The sequence below is a fragment of the Pipistrellus hanaki genome (genome assembly GCF_964339955.1).
Source record: "Pipistrellus hanaki genome assembly, chromosome: 14".
NCBI lineage: Eukaryota > Metazoa > Chordata > Mammalia > Chiroptera > Vespertilionidae > Pipistrellus > Pipistrellus hanaki.
Genome location: NC_140516.1, coordinates 16,062,279 through 16,080,705, shown reverse-complemented (window position 1 = coordinate 16,080,705; position 18,427 = coordinate 16,062,279). Strand labels below are relative to the sequence as shown.

Sequence of the window (18,427 nt, the reverse complement as noted above, 5' to 3'; positions counted from 1 at the left end):
CAGCACGTAGGGCCAGGCCTCGCATGTGGTCTCAACCACAGAGGCACAGCCTCCAGCTGGGGGTGCGGGGGAGGGCGAGGTGCTGCAGCCATAAGGCAGATGCCCGCCTCACTGCCCAACCCACGCCAGCCTCTCCCTGTCACCCGCCATACTTCTGGGCATTGCTTCTGGGCATCTCTCTGCCTTGTCTTCGGTTAAGCTGAGCCGGGAGAAGCTCTCATTTTTAACGTGATCGAAAGCCAAGTTGAATTCAGAGGGCAGGTCTGGTTCTGAACCTGGAGTGTCTGATGCCTCAGGAAGCCCAACAGGATGAGGGCAGCGCCGGCTGTCAGCCTGCATTACGGCCCCGGCTGTCTGTAAATGACCAGGAAGAGACAGATTGTTGGTGCATTCCAGCCGTCCTCTGCCACTGAGATGGGGCCTCAACACAGGAGGAAGGAATGAGCAGCGGGACAGACGCACAGAGCACCCCGTTTCTCGGGGATCTGTGCTCAGGGGACCTTGTCCTGGCCATCTTGGGTTCCCTCATCTCCCATCTTCTGGGCCAGGGCTTTCCCGGTCTCAGAGCCAGCATCTTCCAGGCCTGATGGCTGGCAGCCGTGGAACAGGTCAGAGCACACAAGTGTCAACTGAGGACTGCCAGGGCACCCGGCTTCTCTCAACACCCTCTCAGGTGTTAGGTGCATGCTGCGCACCTGCTGCTCCAGCAGGGCTGAGGGGACTGGGTGCATCATCTTCTAGCTGTGGGTACCACCACCTTTGAGGGGGTGGCAGTCAATTAGCATATTCCCTCCTTATTGGCTGTGGGTGCCACCATCTTTGTGAGGGCATGAAGGGCAATTAGCATAATTCCTCTTTATTAGATAGGATTGTCATTACATATACATTGCTCTATATTGCATCTCCATGGTTTATTTATTTAAAACTGGAAGTTTGAGCCTTTTGACAGTGGTTCAGTCTTATTCCTCTGCATGTGGCTGTCCACTTTCCCCAACACCATTTTTTGAAGAGACTACCCTTTCTTCATTGTGCATTCTTGGCTTCTTTGTCATAAACTAATTAACGGTTATGTGTGGATTTATTTCTGGACTCTATTCTGTTCCATTGATCTACATGTCTGTGTTTATGCCAATATCTTACTGTATTGATTACTATGGCTTTGTAATATAGTTTGAACTCAGGGGGCATGATGCCTCCAGCTTCATTGTTCTTTCTCAAGATTGCTTTGGTTGTTTGGGGTCTTTTGTGGTTCCATTCAAATTTTAGGATTATTTGCCATTGAAATTTTGAGAGGGATTGCATTGAACCTGTAGGTTGCTTTGGATATTGTGGACATTTTAACAATATTAATTCTCCCAGTCCATGAGCACAGAATAGCTTTCCATATCTTTGTGTCATCTTCAGTGTCTTTCACCAGAATCTTACAGTTTTCAGTGTATAGACCTTTCAGTTCCTTGGTTAAATCTATTCCTACATATCTTTTTTTATGCAATTGTAAATGGAATTGTTTTCTTAAATTGTCTTTTTGACAGTCCCTTATTAGTGTATAAAAATGCATAAGATTTTTATATATTGATTTTGTATCCTGCAACTTTACTGAATTCATTTATTAGTTCTAATCATTTTTGATGGAATCTTTAGTGCTTTCTATATATGGCATCACATCTTCTGCAAATAGTGACAGTTTTACCTTTTCCTTTCTGATTTGGATGACTTTTTCTTTCTTGCCTAATTGCTGTGGCTAGGACTTTCAAATCTAAGCTGAATAAAAGTGATGCGAACAGGCATCTTTGTCTTGTTCCTTATCTTAGAGGAAAAGCTTTCAGCTTTTCACCATTAAGTATGATGTTAGCTGTGGGCTTGTCATATATGGCTTGCATTATATTGAGATCCATTCCCTCTGTACCCAGTTTGTTGAAAGTTTTTTTTTTATAATAAAAGGATCTTGAATTTTGTCAAATGCTTTTTCTGCATCAAGTGAGATTTTTATCCTCTAATGTTTTATCCTGCTAATGAATACTACATTGATTTGTGGATATCACATTCTCGTATCTCCGAAGTAAATCCTACATGATCATGGTGTATGATCCCTTTCATTGAATTCGATTGGCTAATATTTTGTTGAGGAATCTTGCATCTATGTTCATCAGGAATATTGGCCTGTAACTTATTTTTCTTTTAGTGTACTTGTGTGGTTTTTGTATCGGGTTGATGCTGGCCTCATCAAATGAATTATAAGTGTCCCCTCCTCTTCTGTCTTTGGAGGAGTTTGAGAAGGATTGGTGGTAATTCGTCCCTGAATGTTGGCAGCATTTACCAGTGAAGCTGTCTGGTCCTGGATTTTATTGAGAGGTTTGTGACTACTGATTCGATTTCATTACTAGTTATTTTTTCAGATTTTCTGTTTATTTCTTGATTCAGTCTTGATAAGTTGCCTATATAATATATAAAAATTTATCCATTTCTTCTAGGTTGTCCAATTTGTTGGCGTATAGTTATTCATACTAGTCTCTTATGATCCTTTGTATTTGTGTGGCATCAGTTAGAAGGATCTCTGACCATTCCAGTTCTCCAACATCTGAGTGTCCAGGAGGCAGAAACTCCTGTTTGCAGTAAAGGAAGGTCCTTCTTCCTGAGTTTCCTGTTTGAGAAAATCAGCCCTCTCCTGCCCTTTCAGGTGGTCCTGATTCCTGCCCACCTCCTCCCACCCGACTCCCCATTACAAACAGATGCCCTTCTTACTGAGGGCAAGTTAAAAAGGCGGAGTTCAGACTTCAGTTTGTGTCTGTTTATCGCTGTGGGCAAGGACAGGCTGGTGAATGCAGGCTGGTGAATGCAGGCCCCGTCTGCAAGCTGCTTTATACCCAGGTGTTCTCTCACCCTCCTTCCTGCCTGGCCCAGGTTCTCTCTGGACAAGGACACGGGGCTCATCATGCTGATCGCCAAGCTGGACTACGAGCTCATCCAGCGCTTCACTCTGACCGTCATCGCCCGGGACGGGGGCGGGGAGGAGACCACCGGCCGGGTCCGCATCAACGTGCTGGACGTCAACGACAACGTGCCCACCTTCCAGAAGGACGCCTACGTGGGCGCCCTGCGAGAGAATGAGCCTTCCGTCACGCAGCTGGTGCGGCTCCGGGTAAGGTGCCAGGCCGGCCTGCAGTCCGGCCGTTCATGTTGTCCTCTGTCTGTGCCTTCGTCTTGGCGATGCCCCTGGGAAGCCACTGTGAGAGCTGCTGACCTCCCGTCACGAAGGAGTCTGCCAGGTTTGGGGTCACGTACTTGGTCTGTGGGAGCACATGGCCTCATGTCCTTGGTTACCAAGTGCAGCTGGTGTCTGCCTCAGCTCAGATGTCCGGTCACCATTCAGCAGAAGGCCGCCCTCGTCATCTCCCTTGGCAAGTGCTGAGCAGTTTCTAGTGCAAGGACCCCCATCCAGGCCCTTTAGAGGCTGCCTAGAATCAGGAGCTGCTGTCCCTGGCAGGGACCAGGGGCCCCGGGCACAGCCACCTCGCAAGACGGGAAGCAGGCGGGAAGAGGGGCCTTCGAAGGCACAGTGATTGGCAGAGTAGTAGAGGCAGGACTAGAATTCAGGACTTGACACTCCAGGTGTCCTCCTGCAGTGTGCTCCCAGCATGCTCCAGTGACCTCTTCCCATGAAGCTGCTCAGTGTCCTCACGACCCTTCCTCCCTCTGCCCACCCAGAGTGACGGGACCCAGGGCCTCCCCTTAGAGCTTGTTTCTGAAACAAGGTGGGGGGGGGGGGAGGTGGGCAAGGAGCACACGGAAGGCAGGATGGTGTGCCCACCCAGCGTGGGCAGTGCTCCCCACAGGGCCCTCCTCTCCCTCCTCCCTCCCCGCTCCGCTCCTGTGGCACCCAGGGTGGCGGGCTAGCCCTCAGGCTCTCTTCAGTCAGACGTTGGGAAAGAAACTGCTTCATCGGCCGCCCCAGGAGACAGCCAAGGGGAAGAAGGATCTGACACCAGCCCCAGTGCCTTCTTCCCTCCTTGCATTCATGCAACATGCATTTATTAGATACCTACTGTGTGCAAACACCATGCTGCACTCTAGGTGTGCAGCTGCAATCAAGAAACACAGGCTCCTGCTCACAAGGAGCTAACAGTCTGAGCAAGGCAGGCAGAAATTATACAGAAAGTCGGGGGCCCTGATGGGGTGCACAGCACAGGGCCCTGACCCAGTCTCAAGGTCAGGGACGGCCTCTCTCTGTGCAAGCTGGGACCGAAGGGGCCGGAGGTGGTCCTGCCAGATGTGGTGGAGACCCTCTCCGTCCCCTGGGAGAGGCCTGGCCTTGCCCACATCTCCCGAGGCCTCCAGCCTGCCCTCAGGACCCCCAGGATAGCTCCTCACTCAACCTGAGGCGTGTCTGCTGGGAGCCAGACGGTAGCCTCCAGCTGCAAGGCCAGGAGGGTCTGATCACCCAGACAGAGGGCACTGAGAGGAACCCGCCCTCCTCCCCCCTCCCTCCCCCTCCCCTGGTTCACAGGGTTCTGTCCATCCTCTTCCAGGCAACAGACGAAGACTCCCCTCCCAACAACCAGATAACCTACAGCATCGTCAATGCCTCGGCCTTCGGCAGCTACTTCGACATCAGCGTGTACGAAGGCTATGCAGGTACGGGGTCAGGCCTGGGGCTCCAGCCGGGAGGAGGGTTGGCAGGTGGGAGCGGGGTTGAACACTCATACCTGTCTCAGTATGGGGCTTTCTGACTCTCAGATGCTCTGGAGCATTCGGGAAGCTTCCCCATAGCTCCCATTGGCTGGAACAGCCCTTGGCATGCGGCCACCCCAGATGGGCCAGATCTTTCTCTGGGTCTTAGGCCCATGGCCAGCCAGGCGGCTGATGTTCCAGAACCCAAGAGGTCCCTATGTCTTCGTAAGGCTGTCCGGGTAGACTGCGGGTGGAGAATTGTTAGTCCAGCATCCCCAGTCCTGTGGGCTTTCTGTGAGGACGGGGCCTTTCCCTGCGTGGCCCGGGCACAGTTCCGCCCTGTGGACCCTGCCCTGCCTGCCTGCTGTGAGTCCTGACCCTGGAGCCTGTGAAAGGAGCAGCAGCAGCAGCTCAAGCTCCACGATCCCATAAGGCTGCCTCTTTATCTCCAGATGAAGCAACTGGGATACAGAGTCAGGGAGCCACTGGCCCGAGGTCACCCAGCAGAACTACCCGGGGAGGCCCCTGTGACCTGGCTCTCCGCTGCCTCTCCAGCCTTTTCTCCTGGCACTTCCCCACCCTCCACCGGAATCTGGCGTCTCGGAACCCTCTCTGTGAATCCTCCCTGGGGAGTGGCCACTGCCTTGTCTTTGCTGGGTCTGCTCTGCTCCCATTGCCCGCCTCCCTTTCCCCGCTGGCTGGCTCTAAGGGCCCATTCAGACATCTCCTCTCTGAAAGGCGTCTCAAATGCGTGAAGGTGTGCTCGCTGCCCCCAAGGCGTCACATGACTCTGAGTCCAGTGCTCACTCCCAGCACCCCACAGCGGCGTCGGAGAAAGGCAGTCGCAGAAATCACAGCCCCAGCTCGGATGCTGCCGCCTGACATTGTGCCCCTTTAAGTCTGTGCCCCTTTAAGAAACGCAACGGTGTCATGCCTCTGCCCACCCTCTCAGCTCCCCTTCCCCTCAGCTGGAAGGACCTCCCTTGGGTTTTATATTATAAAGCAGTAATTTGATTTCTGTTTTCCAAATAGAAAGTGGCAATTTAATATTGTTGCCGTGCCTTCGTAGATTACCCATGCGCCCTCTCCCAAGCCGATCTGCCTTCCCAGCCAAAACCGAGAATCAGTGGGTTTGCGCAAAAGGGCACTTGTGGTGCGAGTTCAGGCTGTGCAGGGTGAGGATTTTGAGGTCTTAGAGCCCCCTCCCTCGATCCTGCCTCTCCTGGTGTTAGGGGTCTTCACCCAACTTCTAGCAGAGTCTGCTGAGGTTAAGTTCTGCAATGCCATACACTGAATATCCCCCAAGGGGTCTGCAGACACCGAGTATCCCCCAAGGGGTCTACCTAGTGCCCAGAGTGGCTACTGGAGTGGCATGAAGAGCCTGTAGGTAATGAGAGGAGGGAGGGAGAGGAGAGAAATGGGGAGAAAGGCCGTGAGGAAAAGACGGGGAGCTGCCACCTGTACCCCACTATCTGTTCTACCCCTGGCAGCCCCGACCCTGGGCAGGAAAGGGGCAAGTCTGTTATCTGGAGGGCATCAGGAGCAGTAATGGGACAGGACTAGAGGGCCTGTGCATGACCCTGCCCTCCAGATAAGTGCCAGGTGAGTGGGGGAGACAGACAGAAAGACAAGAAGGAATAACACCTTCTGGGAAAGAGCCTGGGCTCTGGATTCAGACAAACCTGGGCTCGAATTCTGGTTCTATTATAGCGTTCCTAGCTGTGTGTCTTTGGGCAAGTGACCAAACCTCTCTGGGCTTGGTTCCTTCATCTATAAAGCAGGGCTTACTCTAGCAACAGAGTCACTACCCCTGGTGACCTCACATACCAGGCAGTCAGTAAACCTACATCACAAGACCATGAGGCTCCAGGAGTTCAGAGGCAGGAGGGGGAAATGAGGCAGAGCCTGGTCATGCCAGCTGTCCCCTCCTGCCCCAAGGGAGGCCCTGGCTGGGTGGGTATCTGCTTACCGGGGCCCTGGGGCCTGTCCCTGTCATTTCAGTGATCAGTGTGAGCCGCCCCCTGGATTACGAGCAGATACCCAACGGACTGATTTATCTGACGGTCATGGCGAAGGACGCTGGCAACCCCCCTCTGAACAGCACTGTCCCTGTCACCATCGAGGTGTTTGTAAGTACCCAGGGGTGCCCTCTAGGGTAAGGGGTGGTGAGTGCTTCCCAAGGTGCCAGGGGCCCCTCCTGAACTCTGTGTCCCCAAGTTCTTGGCTGTCCCCACAGCTCGGGGGCTTCCCTGGCAGACCAAAGGCTGTCCTAGCAAACCTGCCAGTCTGGTCAGGGAGGTCCAGTTCTTATCAGGGGGAACGGGAGCTGGAGGGCATGTCATAGAGCCACATTCTGCGAAGTTCAAGGGAATTCCTGAGGGCTATCTCCTCTCCTGCCTCTCTCCCCTCTTTCTTTTCACTTCCTTTTCCCCCGCTCCTCTGAAGATCTGAAGGGGCCTGAAACCAAACCACAGCTTGTCGGACATGAATGTCACGCACACCTTCATGGGCTTAGTGTCTGAAATGATCAGTCTCTGAATCTGTCTCCACACCGGCTCATTGGCCCTGTGAGCTCCTCCCCCTCCCCCGCCTCCCGGGGGTGAGATGGTGGTGACGAAAGCCCTGTCCCCTCGGCCCCCTCCACGCACAAGCCTCCCCCCATCTCTTAGAGGCGGCTGCCTGCAGGGGAGGGCGAATATGTTGATGGAAGAGTTAGCACGTTACCGATTCCGGGAGAATGAGATCAGATTGTCAGGTTACGAGATACGCTGTGATTTGACATATGCTCAGGACAACATCTAGCCCAGAGCTGGCTTGCTGGCTGGCCTCCCTCTCCCAGCTGGCTTTGCCAATAGCCCCTGGTGCTGCCCTGCCCCTAGCTTCATCCTGGCAACCCGAGACTGAGGCTCCAGGGCCCGCTGCCTAGTGCCAAGGCCCTCGACTGGGCAGGGGACCCTACTTGCTTACGAAATAGGATGGGGCTGGCAGGGATGGAAAAGCCGAGAGTAGGAGCGTGGAGCAGGATTTGGGGGTGGCATGGGAGAGGGAGGTGGTGCAGAGCCGGGTGCAGCAGAGGGAAGGGCAGAGAGTCCGACTGCAGGAGTGGCAGGGGGGATGGGGAGAGATCCGCAGGAGCCTAAACACCGGCCCACTTGAACCTGCAACCTCCCACCTGACATGCCAAGGCTTATACCAGCGAACTGGAATGCCTCCCTGCCGATCAGAACCACGTCCTGGTACTCCTTTAAAACCCCTTTTCAATCACAGTGCACATACAATATTATATTTCAGGTATGCCACATAGTGATCAGAAGTAGCACAACTTCTAATAACGCAACTTACAAAGCGATGACCACGAGTCTAGTACCCACCTGACGCCAGACATAGTGTTACATGTTATTGGCTCTGTCTCCCCAAAGGGGCTCCACACTGTCTTTCCAGAGCTTCCCTGCCCCCCCCCACACACACACACACACAGACACCCATCCCCCGGCAGCAGAGGGTCTGGCAGCAGAGACAGGGCCACCCTGGCTGTGTGTGAGCCTCCTCGTCTCTCAAGCAGGACTTTGGGATGTGTAGTCACTTGTGTCTAAGGACCAGGCTTGAAAAGGTCACCGCCTCTGGGTTAATTTTGCACGTGGGTGGTTTTTAAGTAGCTGTCACTTGTCTGAGCCGCCCTCTCCCTCCGCCAGGCAGTTGACGGCTGCACTGACTGCGCCCGGTGGGGGCGGGGAGAGGCAGATCCCAGCGGCAGGGCTCTGGAAGGAGGAAGGGGGTGGGTGAGAGGGGCCAGGTGTCTCCTTTTCATCCACTGCTTGTTGGTTTTTAATAAAGAAGTCAAACTCGGTTTGTAGATTTCCCATTAGGGGACAATAAGCTTTTGTAGAGGGAGCCGCTGAATTAGAACTAATAGGGAATGCAGCTCCAGGATCCGGGGAAATATCGCCGCTAATAAGTTTCTGCCTCATGCTCTGTCACTGACATTCTCGGCGCTGCTCCGTGCAGCCAAGCAGAAGGCTTAAATAGACACACATATGGGGCCAGGGGACGCCCGGGCATGCTGCTGAGCCGCTGGTTGTGCAGTAGTGAGGCCTCCCATAGTCAGTTGGCTGAGACCGGGGAGAGGGGCAGATCAGCATCAGCCAGGGTGCAGCCCGGAGCCAGGGCCGCGTGGGAAAGAGGTGTGTCCCTCTCCGGCACCCACAGTCCGGTAGGACGGGATTCTCTGAAGCCCCGAGGGGTGGACAGCCCCATATCATGCCTCCCTCGCTTTCACGTTTGATCAGCCAGAAGTGATCCGGCCAAGGGGGTTTACTGAGGATTCTTCCTCTTCGGAGCTCCCAGTTCTGGGGTGAAGGAGGCCCCTGAGCCTGCATCATGGCTTGTGGGGAAAGCGGAGAAGGCTCCTAGTCGGGGTTGGGGACAGCAAGGCTTCCTCCAAGATGGAGACAGGGGCCAGTTCTTGTTGAGTGATGGCAAAAGGCAGTGGGTGAGGGCGAGAGTCTTAACGGGTAGGCACGTCTCCCTGATGGTGGAAGGAGGTGGTGTGTGGATGAGCAGGAGCCGGGCTGCACCGGGCCCCACCTCTCACCTGTCCCTGGTGGAGGCTGGGCCAGAGGAGGGGTTGCCTCCGATCTGAAGGCGGTGGTTCTGGGCCAGGACGCGCCGGGGGTGGAGGAGCCGTGGTCCTGTGAAGGTGCTGTGGCATCTGGAATTCAGGCCGGGAACCCACCTGAGCCCTGTCTGCTTGCCTGCCTCAGTGTCTTCCTGGTTGGGCTGCTCCTTTCTCCCTTCATTTCTGGGCGGATTTCTAGAACCTTCTACCTTGGCAGAGCTGAGGAAGAAAGTCTGCGTAGGCATCCCCTTCGTGGGGCTGATGAGCTAGAAGTGGGAGAACTGGAGTAAGCTCAGAGCTCGGCTTCCTCAGGAAGACCGACTGGAGAGCCAGGGGCTGGGAGTGGTAGGCAGTTCCGTCTGCTACCTTCTTTCTCCATCCCCCGGTCCTCACTGTCCCTTCCTGACCCCCACATGCTTCCCCAAGGCCTGCCTCACCTCCCAGAGAGGCGCCTGGCCCCACCAGACACCTGCCTGGTCCAGTTATACATGGGGGCCAGAGTACCTCTGTAACCAGCCATGCCCAGCCTCCGTTCGATGCCAGCACGGGATTACTCACAGCACAGGATAGCTGACCAGCCCCCACTGCCGCCCTGGCTCCTGCAACCTGTCTGTCTGCTTTGCAGGATGAAAATGACAACCCTCCCACCTTCAGCAAACCTGCGTACTTCGTCTCTGTGGTAGAGAGCATCATGGCAGGTACGGGCCCAGGCAGGTGGGCGTGGAGGCAGAGATCATGCGTGGCACTGCAGTGGGCTGACCTGGCTTGTCCACCACGGCCTCCATGTCTGTTCCTCATGACCAGTGAGGGGAGCCTCTGGAGATGCTCAGTTATCTGCCAACCAACAGTTGCTTACAGAGCACCTACTATGTGCAGCCGCTCCACGAGGCACTTGGTCTCTGCTCTCCTATAGCTACTAGCAGGGAAGACAGTAATGATTGATGACTAATCCAGCGGCCTTGGTTAAACAAGAGGGTGCGGAGAGTTCTGAGATGACGATGCTGTGAGCCAGGTCCCAGGGGCCATGATGGCCAAAAGGTGGCCTTGGAGGGTGGCATGTGTTCCAATGTGAGGACAAGAGTCCTTCGGTCATGGCTCAGGCTCCAGGGCTCAGCCTGCAGACCCAGGGCCACAAGCTCCACACTCAGGACCCGGGCAACCTGTTCGGACCTCAGGGAAGACTGGCAGCTAGACTTGCATCCAGAGAGGACATTCTGCAGGGTATGCGTCAGGAACTGCTGGAGCGGCTAGAGGAGTCAGAGGAGCCAAAGGGTCAGGGTATGGTAGAGACGGGGCAGCTGAGGGAGTCAGGATTTGGGAGAGTCAGGGACACCTGGAGTTAGGGGTGATCTTCCTTGGCACCACGGAGCCTTCTACAGAGAGCCTCCTGGTACCCCCCTGGTGTCTGATGGTTTGCTGGGTGGTACCAGACTGAACCCAGCCCACCCTCCCCCATCCCAGTCTCAGGCTTCCCCTGGGGAAAGTCACTGCTGACGTGGCCCCTGCATTTCCACCATCCCCAGACTCTGCGGAGGAGAAGCCTCCATCGTGGCACTTAATCCTCCTCAGAGTTGAATACGCTTGGGTAAAGTCCTGTGTCAGGGCCCACGTATCGCCTCCTGCTTCGGGCAGGACTGAGAGTCAAGTTCGAGGCCCCACAGTTCCCTGTCCACAGTGCGCTGCCTGGCCCTTACGCCCCAAGGACTGTTGGTTGGTTCACACAGTAGTAACCACAGCTGCAGGGCAGTGAGCACCACCTGGCCAGGCCTGCACCTACAAGCTTTACCCATGGGATCCTCGCAAACAGCCCACAAATGGCCTCATGGTTAGACCCATCTTACAGAGGGGGAAGCTGAGGCTCGGACAAGTTAAGGCACTTGGCAGAGGTCCCACCGGATTCCAGCCTAGAGATCCCCACACTGAGCCTGCTCGCCCCTCTGCCAGAGCGGGTGCCAGGGGGCGCAGGAAGCCCTGGCCGGCTCGGCTGCGGGACAGGCTGCTCGCAGGGTCTGGCAGGGCATCTGGAGAGGCCAAGGCCATGCCCAGGATTCCACCAAGAAGGAAATGAAGGCAAGGGCCTTCACTGGACATTAAATAGAAAATAAAAACTCGAATAAATTCCCCTCGTGAACAAGATAAAACAAGACCGAAATTGAATATGATAAAGGTAGAATAATTTAATATGGAGCTTCATTTCTTTTTGACTCAACGTCAAAGTTGGTCAATCTAAGTATATTAATATGGTGACCAGCCAGGGAGGGGTTGGGGATAGGCCGTGGTGAGCAGCAGATGCCCACCTCACCCCCGCCCTTGTCTCCCGAAGGAGCCACGGTGCTGATCCTGAATGCCACCGACCTGGACCGCTCCCGGGAGTACGGCCAGGAGTCCATCATCTACTCCTTGGAGGGCTCCTCCCAGTTCCGGATCGGCGCCCGCTCAGGTGAGCCCTGCGCTGCTCTCGTGTTCTGCACCTCAGCTGCCTCTCCTGCCCGGCCAGGGCCTGCCTGTGGGTCAGGGCCTCCTCCCTTTCACAGGAAACCAGCTTTGAGCCCCTGGTCCCATCCCTGCGATAGTCATTTGAGTGAGATGATGGACCTTACAAAAAAATCACAACCTGAATGTATGCATGGAAGAATGTCTTCCAGGGGTGAAGAACCCTGACGTGTTTAAAATGTGTCCCTTTTTCAAACCGCTGTATCCGTTCCTCAAGCCTCGGTGTTCCCCTCCCTCAGCTGCCAACCTCATTTCTCAGTCCTGGCTCCTTTTCCTAACAGTGGGCGTGCCTCGGTTTCCCCACCTGAAAATGGGGACGATCCTAGGAGGGCTGTTGTGTGAACTCAATGAGTCATTATGGGGCACACTTAGCGTGGCCCCTCACAGAGTGAGCGCTAACAGAAGTAGGTGATTATCATTACTCTTTTGTCCTCTTCACCCAGGGCCCACACGCCCTGGCTCTGCTCAGCCCCTGTAACTCTCCTTTCTTCTTCGTGTCTCTGCTCCTGGAAGCTGGAAGGGAGGGGATGCAGAAAAAAAGCAATAAGAGACCCCCAGCTTTTCATTCAGATGCTGGGAAGGAATACGAGGCCGCTGGACATTCATTCATCTAGTTACTCAGATCTCAGTGGATGTCTGCAGCGCTGGGCCAGGTGCAGGGGTGCAGAACGGAAGGAACCATGGCCCTATCCTCACAGGGTTCTAAGTCAGCTGAATGGGCACCCAGGGCATTCCACTCCCAAGTGCCCATTTCTGTGTTAGATAAGGGAACTGGAGATGCCAAACACGCAAACCTTCAAATCTCAGCGGCTCAACACAATAGAAATTCTGTCTCCACAGCAGTGCAGTGTTCAGTGGAAAGCCTTCCACGCAAGGATGCTGGGACCCAGGCCCCTTCCATGTTGTGGCTCCAAAGTCACTGCAGAAGGGGCAAGAGAGCATGGAGTCCTGTGTACGGAGATGCTTATGGACCAAGCTTAGCGGCGACATATGTCCCTCGTGCCCATATCCTGCTGGCCGGAACCAGGGAGTGGCCTGCCTAGGTGCAAGGAAGGCTGGGAAACGCCGTCCCTGGCCTGACGGCCACTGGGCGGCAGTCGTTCCAGCCTGGGGAGGGAGCGAGGCTCGGTGAACACGGGCCATCCCTGCAGGAGGTGTTCAGGGGCTGGTGGGCATCGACTCTTCCTGTCACCACGCCTTCCATCTCTTTGGCCCCTTTTCCTGGGAACTGTAAGGTGACCAGACGTCCCGCTTTTGGCGGGACAGTCTCCATTTGTAACAGTTTGTCCCACGTCCCATGGCATTTTTTAAAAGTCCCGAATCGGGACGCGGGACAAACTGTTACAAATCGGGACTGTCCCGCCAAAAGCGGGACGTCTGGTCACCTTAACCTTGGGGAGCAGAGGGCTGGGTGAAACGTGTACAGAGACTGAACACATTCGAAGCCATCCTGCGCCTCTCTCTCCACCTCTGACAGCACAGAGCCTTCCTCCCGGCTCTCAGAAGCTTCTGACCTCGGCGAGCCCACCTTTCCAGGAGGGGGCTCAGAGTAATCCCATTCATTCACGTGAACACGTGCTCAGCACTGTTGTAAGCGCTCTGACTCCCATGACCCCTTTTCACTTCCTTCGCCACTCTGCGAGGCAGGCGCCAGCCTTCTCCCCCATTTTCCAGGTGGGGAAACTGAGGCACAGGAGAGGCTAAGTAATTCGCCTGAGGACCTTCAGAGCCTGGACTCCTGACCCCAGAGCCCAGGCGTTAACTGCTACCTCATAGGAAGTCACGTTAGAGCTTCCTGCCGCCACTCACACACCGATCAGACTCATTGACCTTTCAGCGCCCCCCCCCCTCGCGCCCCCCCCCCCCCCCCCGCCTCCTCTGGCAGGGACCCCAGCTTCACCCCTGGGCTTTCAGTAATGACAGGGACGTTTTCCTGCCGCCTTAACGCGGCTCCTTTCTCTCTGAAGATGTAAACGTTTCCCTCTTACCTCCTCGGTCACATTAGCCAAGCCTGCTCCACAAAGGTGCCTTAATTGGATCTAATTTCCCAGACAGGAAGAGCCATCTATCACGGCGACAAGTTCACGTTTAAAACTTTTTAGAGATTAATTTCTTCCTCGCCCTGCCAATTAATCGGCACCACCCCGCCAAGGATCGTGTCTAGGCGGGCAGGCCTTGGCCAGTCTTGCATTCCAGGCCTCGGCGCCTTCGCTGCCCTGTCCCTCACCCCCAGCTCCCCTCTCAGCCCTGCACAGACCGGGGGCAGGCCCACACGGAAGGGTGGGAAGTATGACAATGGAAAGGGTCCCAGTGACCATCTGGCCCGGCTGCCTTGTTTCATGATAAAATAAAAGGAGCACAGAGGCGTTAAGTAACTTGCTTCAAGTTGCACAGCGCAGGCAATGGAGAATAACATGGGTAGCACAGTCTCCACCCTTGGCGAATTCTCACCGTCCCTGGGAAGAAAACAAGCACCTTCTGAGTGTTGGGAGCTGCACCTGTAATTAGTCCATCCTCACCATGGCTCTGATTCAGAGGCATACTAATGGCCACCTCACAGATGAGAAAACTGAGGTTTGGATAAATCTAGTAACTTTCCCAAGGCCAAGCATTTCATCTGGGAAGGACCATCATTTGATTCAAATCTGGGCCTCACTGTCCTCAGAGAAAGCTCTTTCCCATGGCCCGTGCGAGATGGCAAGTGGCCCGGCTACCACCGTGTGCCGCAGCTGGCTGGAACTGGCTCACTCCTGCCCTGATAGCCCATTGCGTGCACCTCTCCCCAACTCCATGTTCAACGCCATCGAGCTGGTCATTTACAAAGAGGGTTCTGGGGGGAATGTTTACACCATGGGAATGGGCAGGTGCCTCTTTTTCTTTTGGTGAGCTGGTTGTCAAATCCTCGCCAAGGTGCCTGCCATATTTTTGTTAGACCAACATGCAATAAAAAAAAGGCAACAACAGCTGACAAAAGTTGTGCTCTATTGTTAATGTTTGTCATTAATGGAATAATTAGTTTATAGACTAAATAAGTTTCAAGGCAGTGTAGCTACGTGCCAGATAATTAAGGAAATGATTTGATAGCTACGCATTCTCAGTGCACTTCAGGTTGAACTGTCCAGGGATGAGGGGCAGTTGGGACATGTGTGAAACTTTCGGTGTGTTGGAAGTCTAATGAGAGGTCCCTGGTGTCTGAGCTCGAAGCCAGATGGCCCTCTGCCCTGTTTCCCAGCCACCACCTCCATAGTCGGCCTTGATTTTCCCACATTTGAAAATGCCTCCACATCATGGAGTTATGTTGCCCAGCTTCGGGGTTCCAGTTCCCAAGGTGTGAGTGCTCTCCCCTCCCACTGGGAGCACCATCTCACCACCCCCAGCATATATGCACACATGCACGCACACCGCCAGCTCATCTGATCTTCAGCACCCCTCTTTCATACTCTCCCTCACTCTGTTTTCCCCTCTCTCCCTCCCCCTCTCCTTGCTCTTCCCTCCCTCCCCAACCTCTCCCTGGCCCACCCAAACCCTCTCTCCTGCAGGCGAACTCACCACCACCTCCCTGCTGGACCGCGAGGCCAAGTCTGAATACATCCTCATCGTGCGAGCAGTGGACGGGGGCGTGGGCCACAACCAGAAAACTGGCATCGCCACTGTGAGTGCCCACCCTCCCGCACCCCCCGGCTCCCCTCTTGCCAGCCAGGCCACTGCCCCCAGCTCTCCTTCAGGCTGCACCTCTAGGCCCCTAGGCACTTTGTCCTGAGGTAGCGTGAGGCACCATGCGGGTGGAGTGAGGGTGGCTACCAACCAGATGTCAATCACCAACGTGCTGTCAGCCAAGGTCAGCCCTGGGGCGTCTGTGGGAAGAAAGGCATTCCCACCTGGGACAGGGGTGCTGGGAGGAGCAGACATCTTCTCCTCGGCCCCTAAAGGAGCAGCTGGCCAGGTAGGAGACGGCAGGAGGCCCAGAGGCCCCTCCTTACGTGCTCCTAGAGGAGCAGGCCTTTCTCTGAGGGCTCAGAGCCAGAAGCAGGCCCTTGGAGCTTCCCTGGGGCCTGCACCACCCCACCCCTTACCCTGAGACACGATGCCTGGTTCCCGCCCATGAGGGGCCAGAGCCCCATCCAAGGCCTTGTTGCCCCACAGAGGTGGGCAGGAAGCTAGAGGAAGGGTGGCCTAGGGTTCTGACTGAGCTCTGGCTGCAGAAAAGAAGGGGGGAGCGGAGCGGGAAGCAGCAAGCCCCTGTGGGAAAGGAAGCAGGAAGGCTGCTGCCAGGTCATCCAGTCACTTGCCTTCTCCGTGACCTTTACCTTTATGTGCTTCCTTTGGCTCCCCCTCAGGACCCTCCCCTGACCTCTCCCCACGCCCCTCACCCCACCCACAGCAGCTGCCCCAGCCACTGCCCCCGGCCTGGCCCAGCCAGGGAGGCTGGGGTTGGAACTGGTTGGCCAGAGACTTGGCAGAAAAGTCCCCAGTGCCTTATGCAGTCACGGGAGGCCCCCGCTAATAGGATTCCGAGCTCCATAAATAATTCACCTGGTGACAGGTGAGCGGGGAAATTGCTTGGCTTGTAGCTGAGACTGACTTGGAAGCTCAAAGGGATCCTAATAGACCCTCATCCTAAACCTCCCCTACCCGGTCGGTCACCTTTAGTCCAGACCGGGGGTGGGCGGGACAAGTTCCAGGTCACAGGACGGATTTTAGGGGTTATCTCCCCTCCTGATGGGACAGCACCTAACCCCTCTGAAGGTCCTGCTGCCCCCTGTCCTTGAAAGCCCAGGCCCCGGCCTGGTGGAGTTAATGCCGAGATGCTCCACAGGCACCTGACTGTGTCCCCTTGTGGCCCCACAGGTCAACGTCACCCTCCTGGACATCAACGACAACCACCCCACCTGGAAGGACACTCCCTACCACATCAACCTGGTGGAGATGACGCCTCCAGGCTCCGACGTGACCACGGTACGTGGTGGTGGGAGCGGGACTCCCGGTCTGCCCTGCCAAGGGGTGTCCGCCCTCTGTCCCTGGGGCTGATGGACTCATGTTTCCTCTGCGCCGGCTCTTGGAGCGAGGTTCCCGGAGCTCTCCGCACGGTGAGAGGCAGTCAGAGGTCAGGGCACAGCCCACACGGGGCTTCGGGCTTTGTCCAGGGGGGTGCAGCACCCCAGGGCCGGTTCGGCTGGCAGCACACCTGCCCTGAGAGCCCAGGACTCTGGTGACAACCTCAGGAGAGCCCCGCCTCCCCGGCGAGGCACAGGTCCCTCCCTCGAGGTGCACAGGCTTCAGACCTGCCCTCAGCACCTTCACCGCTTCTGTCACCACAGCCACCAGTCAGCTGGCCCAGGGCTGCCCAGCAGGGCCTTGGAAGCTCACCCCGGGATTTGTGGGATTGTCCGGTTTGCACAGACTCCGTACGCGCTGGGAGCAGGATGTGACTCAGGGTGGGAAGGAGAGACCATGGCCAAAGTCTTGGGGCCAGGGGTCTTCAAACTACGGCCCGCGGGCCACATGCGGCCCGCAGAGGAGTCTGATCCGGCCCGCCAGGTTTTTTGGGCAGTGAGCGCAGCCGAGGTGTTACAGTAGGAATTAGTAGTTCATATAGTCCGGCCCTCCAGCTCTCTGAGGGACCGTGATCTGGCCCCCACTTTAAAAAGTTTGAGGACCCCTGGTTTTGGGGCATCCACAATACATGTCCTGGGGAAGCTGAGAAAACTCAGGGATGAGCACCCTCTTTTTTCCCCATACTTGTGCCCCATTTGGTCTCATTTCAGGAGGCTTGTCCCCAACCCCATAGCCACCCAGCCAGCCCCACGATGGACATGAACCTAACAGCTCATGGCGATCCCATTTATTAAATGTCTGGAACGTGCCAGGCGCTGTGCTGTGTTTTCTCGTGAATTCTCTCTTATCCTCGTAACAATGTCACGTGGCAGGTGGATTCGTTGCTCCCATCATACTCTGGAGGACAGAGACTGAGAGGGTGAGGGGTTTGCCCAAGCACCCAGAGCCCAGACTCAAACCAGGGCTGTCTGACTTGGTGCAACCTAGCCCAGCAGTCCTTCTGCCTCTGCTGGCTCAGGGGGCCCTGGCAGGTGTCCAGGCCCTGAGAACCTGGAGAATCGGTGGGATGGGGGAGGGATGGTAACTGTCACATCCAGCAAGGCTGCCCGGCCCTGAGCTGAAGATGTCTAGCCTCCCTGCCCCCACTCCTCCTCAACCACAGCCACAGGGACAGGCCCACTGGGGTCTCTATGGGAGAGAGAGAGAGAGAGAGAGAGAGAGAGAGAGAGAGAGAGAGAGAGAGGGAGGGAGGGAGGGAGGGAGGGAGGGAGGGAGGGAGGGAGGGAGGGAGAGAGAGAGAGAGAGAGAGAGAGAGAGGGAGAGAGAGAGAACACGCATAAACCAGCTATCATACCTTCTTATCCTCTTTTCTGTGTTTTCAGAATCTGAATGGTTCTCAGTGGTGGGCACATCCCCGCCCAGAGGGTCCAGTGGGTCAGGGGCAAGGAACCTGGGACAGGTGGTTTGTCAAAGCCCTGGTGGGAGAGAGGATTCCTTTCAGCCAGGCCAGGGTAGGACCCCTCCACCCTGGGCCATTTCCAGGAGCTCTCTCTGGGACTCTACCCCTGGCGGGCTCTCTCTGCTGCCACCTCGTGG

At 55.8% G+C, this 18,427-nt stretch overlaps 1 protein-coding gene across 1 annotated transcript in view; it reads left to right on the top strand.

Moving 5' to 3' along the window:
* Window positions 1-18,427, top strand: part of LOC311632903 (cadherin-23-like) — a 299,605-nt gene that overhangs the window by 252,600 nt on the left and 28,578 nt on the right. The window contains exons 15-21 of the mRNA XM_084904920.1: window positions 2,902-3,139; window positions 4,527-4,632; window positions 6,670-6,797; window positions 9,909-9,981; window positions 11,607-11,723; window positions 15,316-15,428; window positions 16,625-16,732. Of these exons, the coding sequence (XP_084761046.1) occupies window positions 2,902-3,139; window positions 4,527-4,632; window positions 6,670-6,797; window positions 9,909-9,981; window positions 11,607-11,723; window positions 15,316-15,428; window positions 16,625-16,732 (883 nt within the window). The remainder of the gene's footprint in view (window positions 1-2,901; window positions 3,140-4,526; window positions 4,633-6,669; window positions 6,798-9,908; window positions 9,982-11,606; window positions 11,724-15,315; window positions 15,429-16,624; window positions 16,733-18,427) is intronic.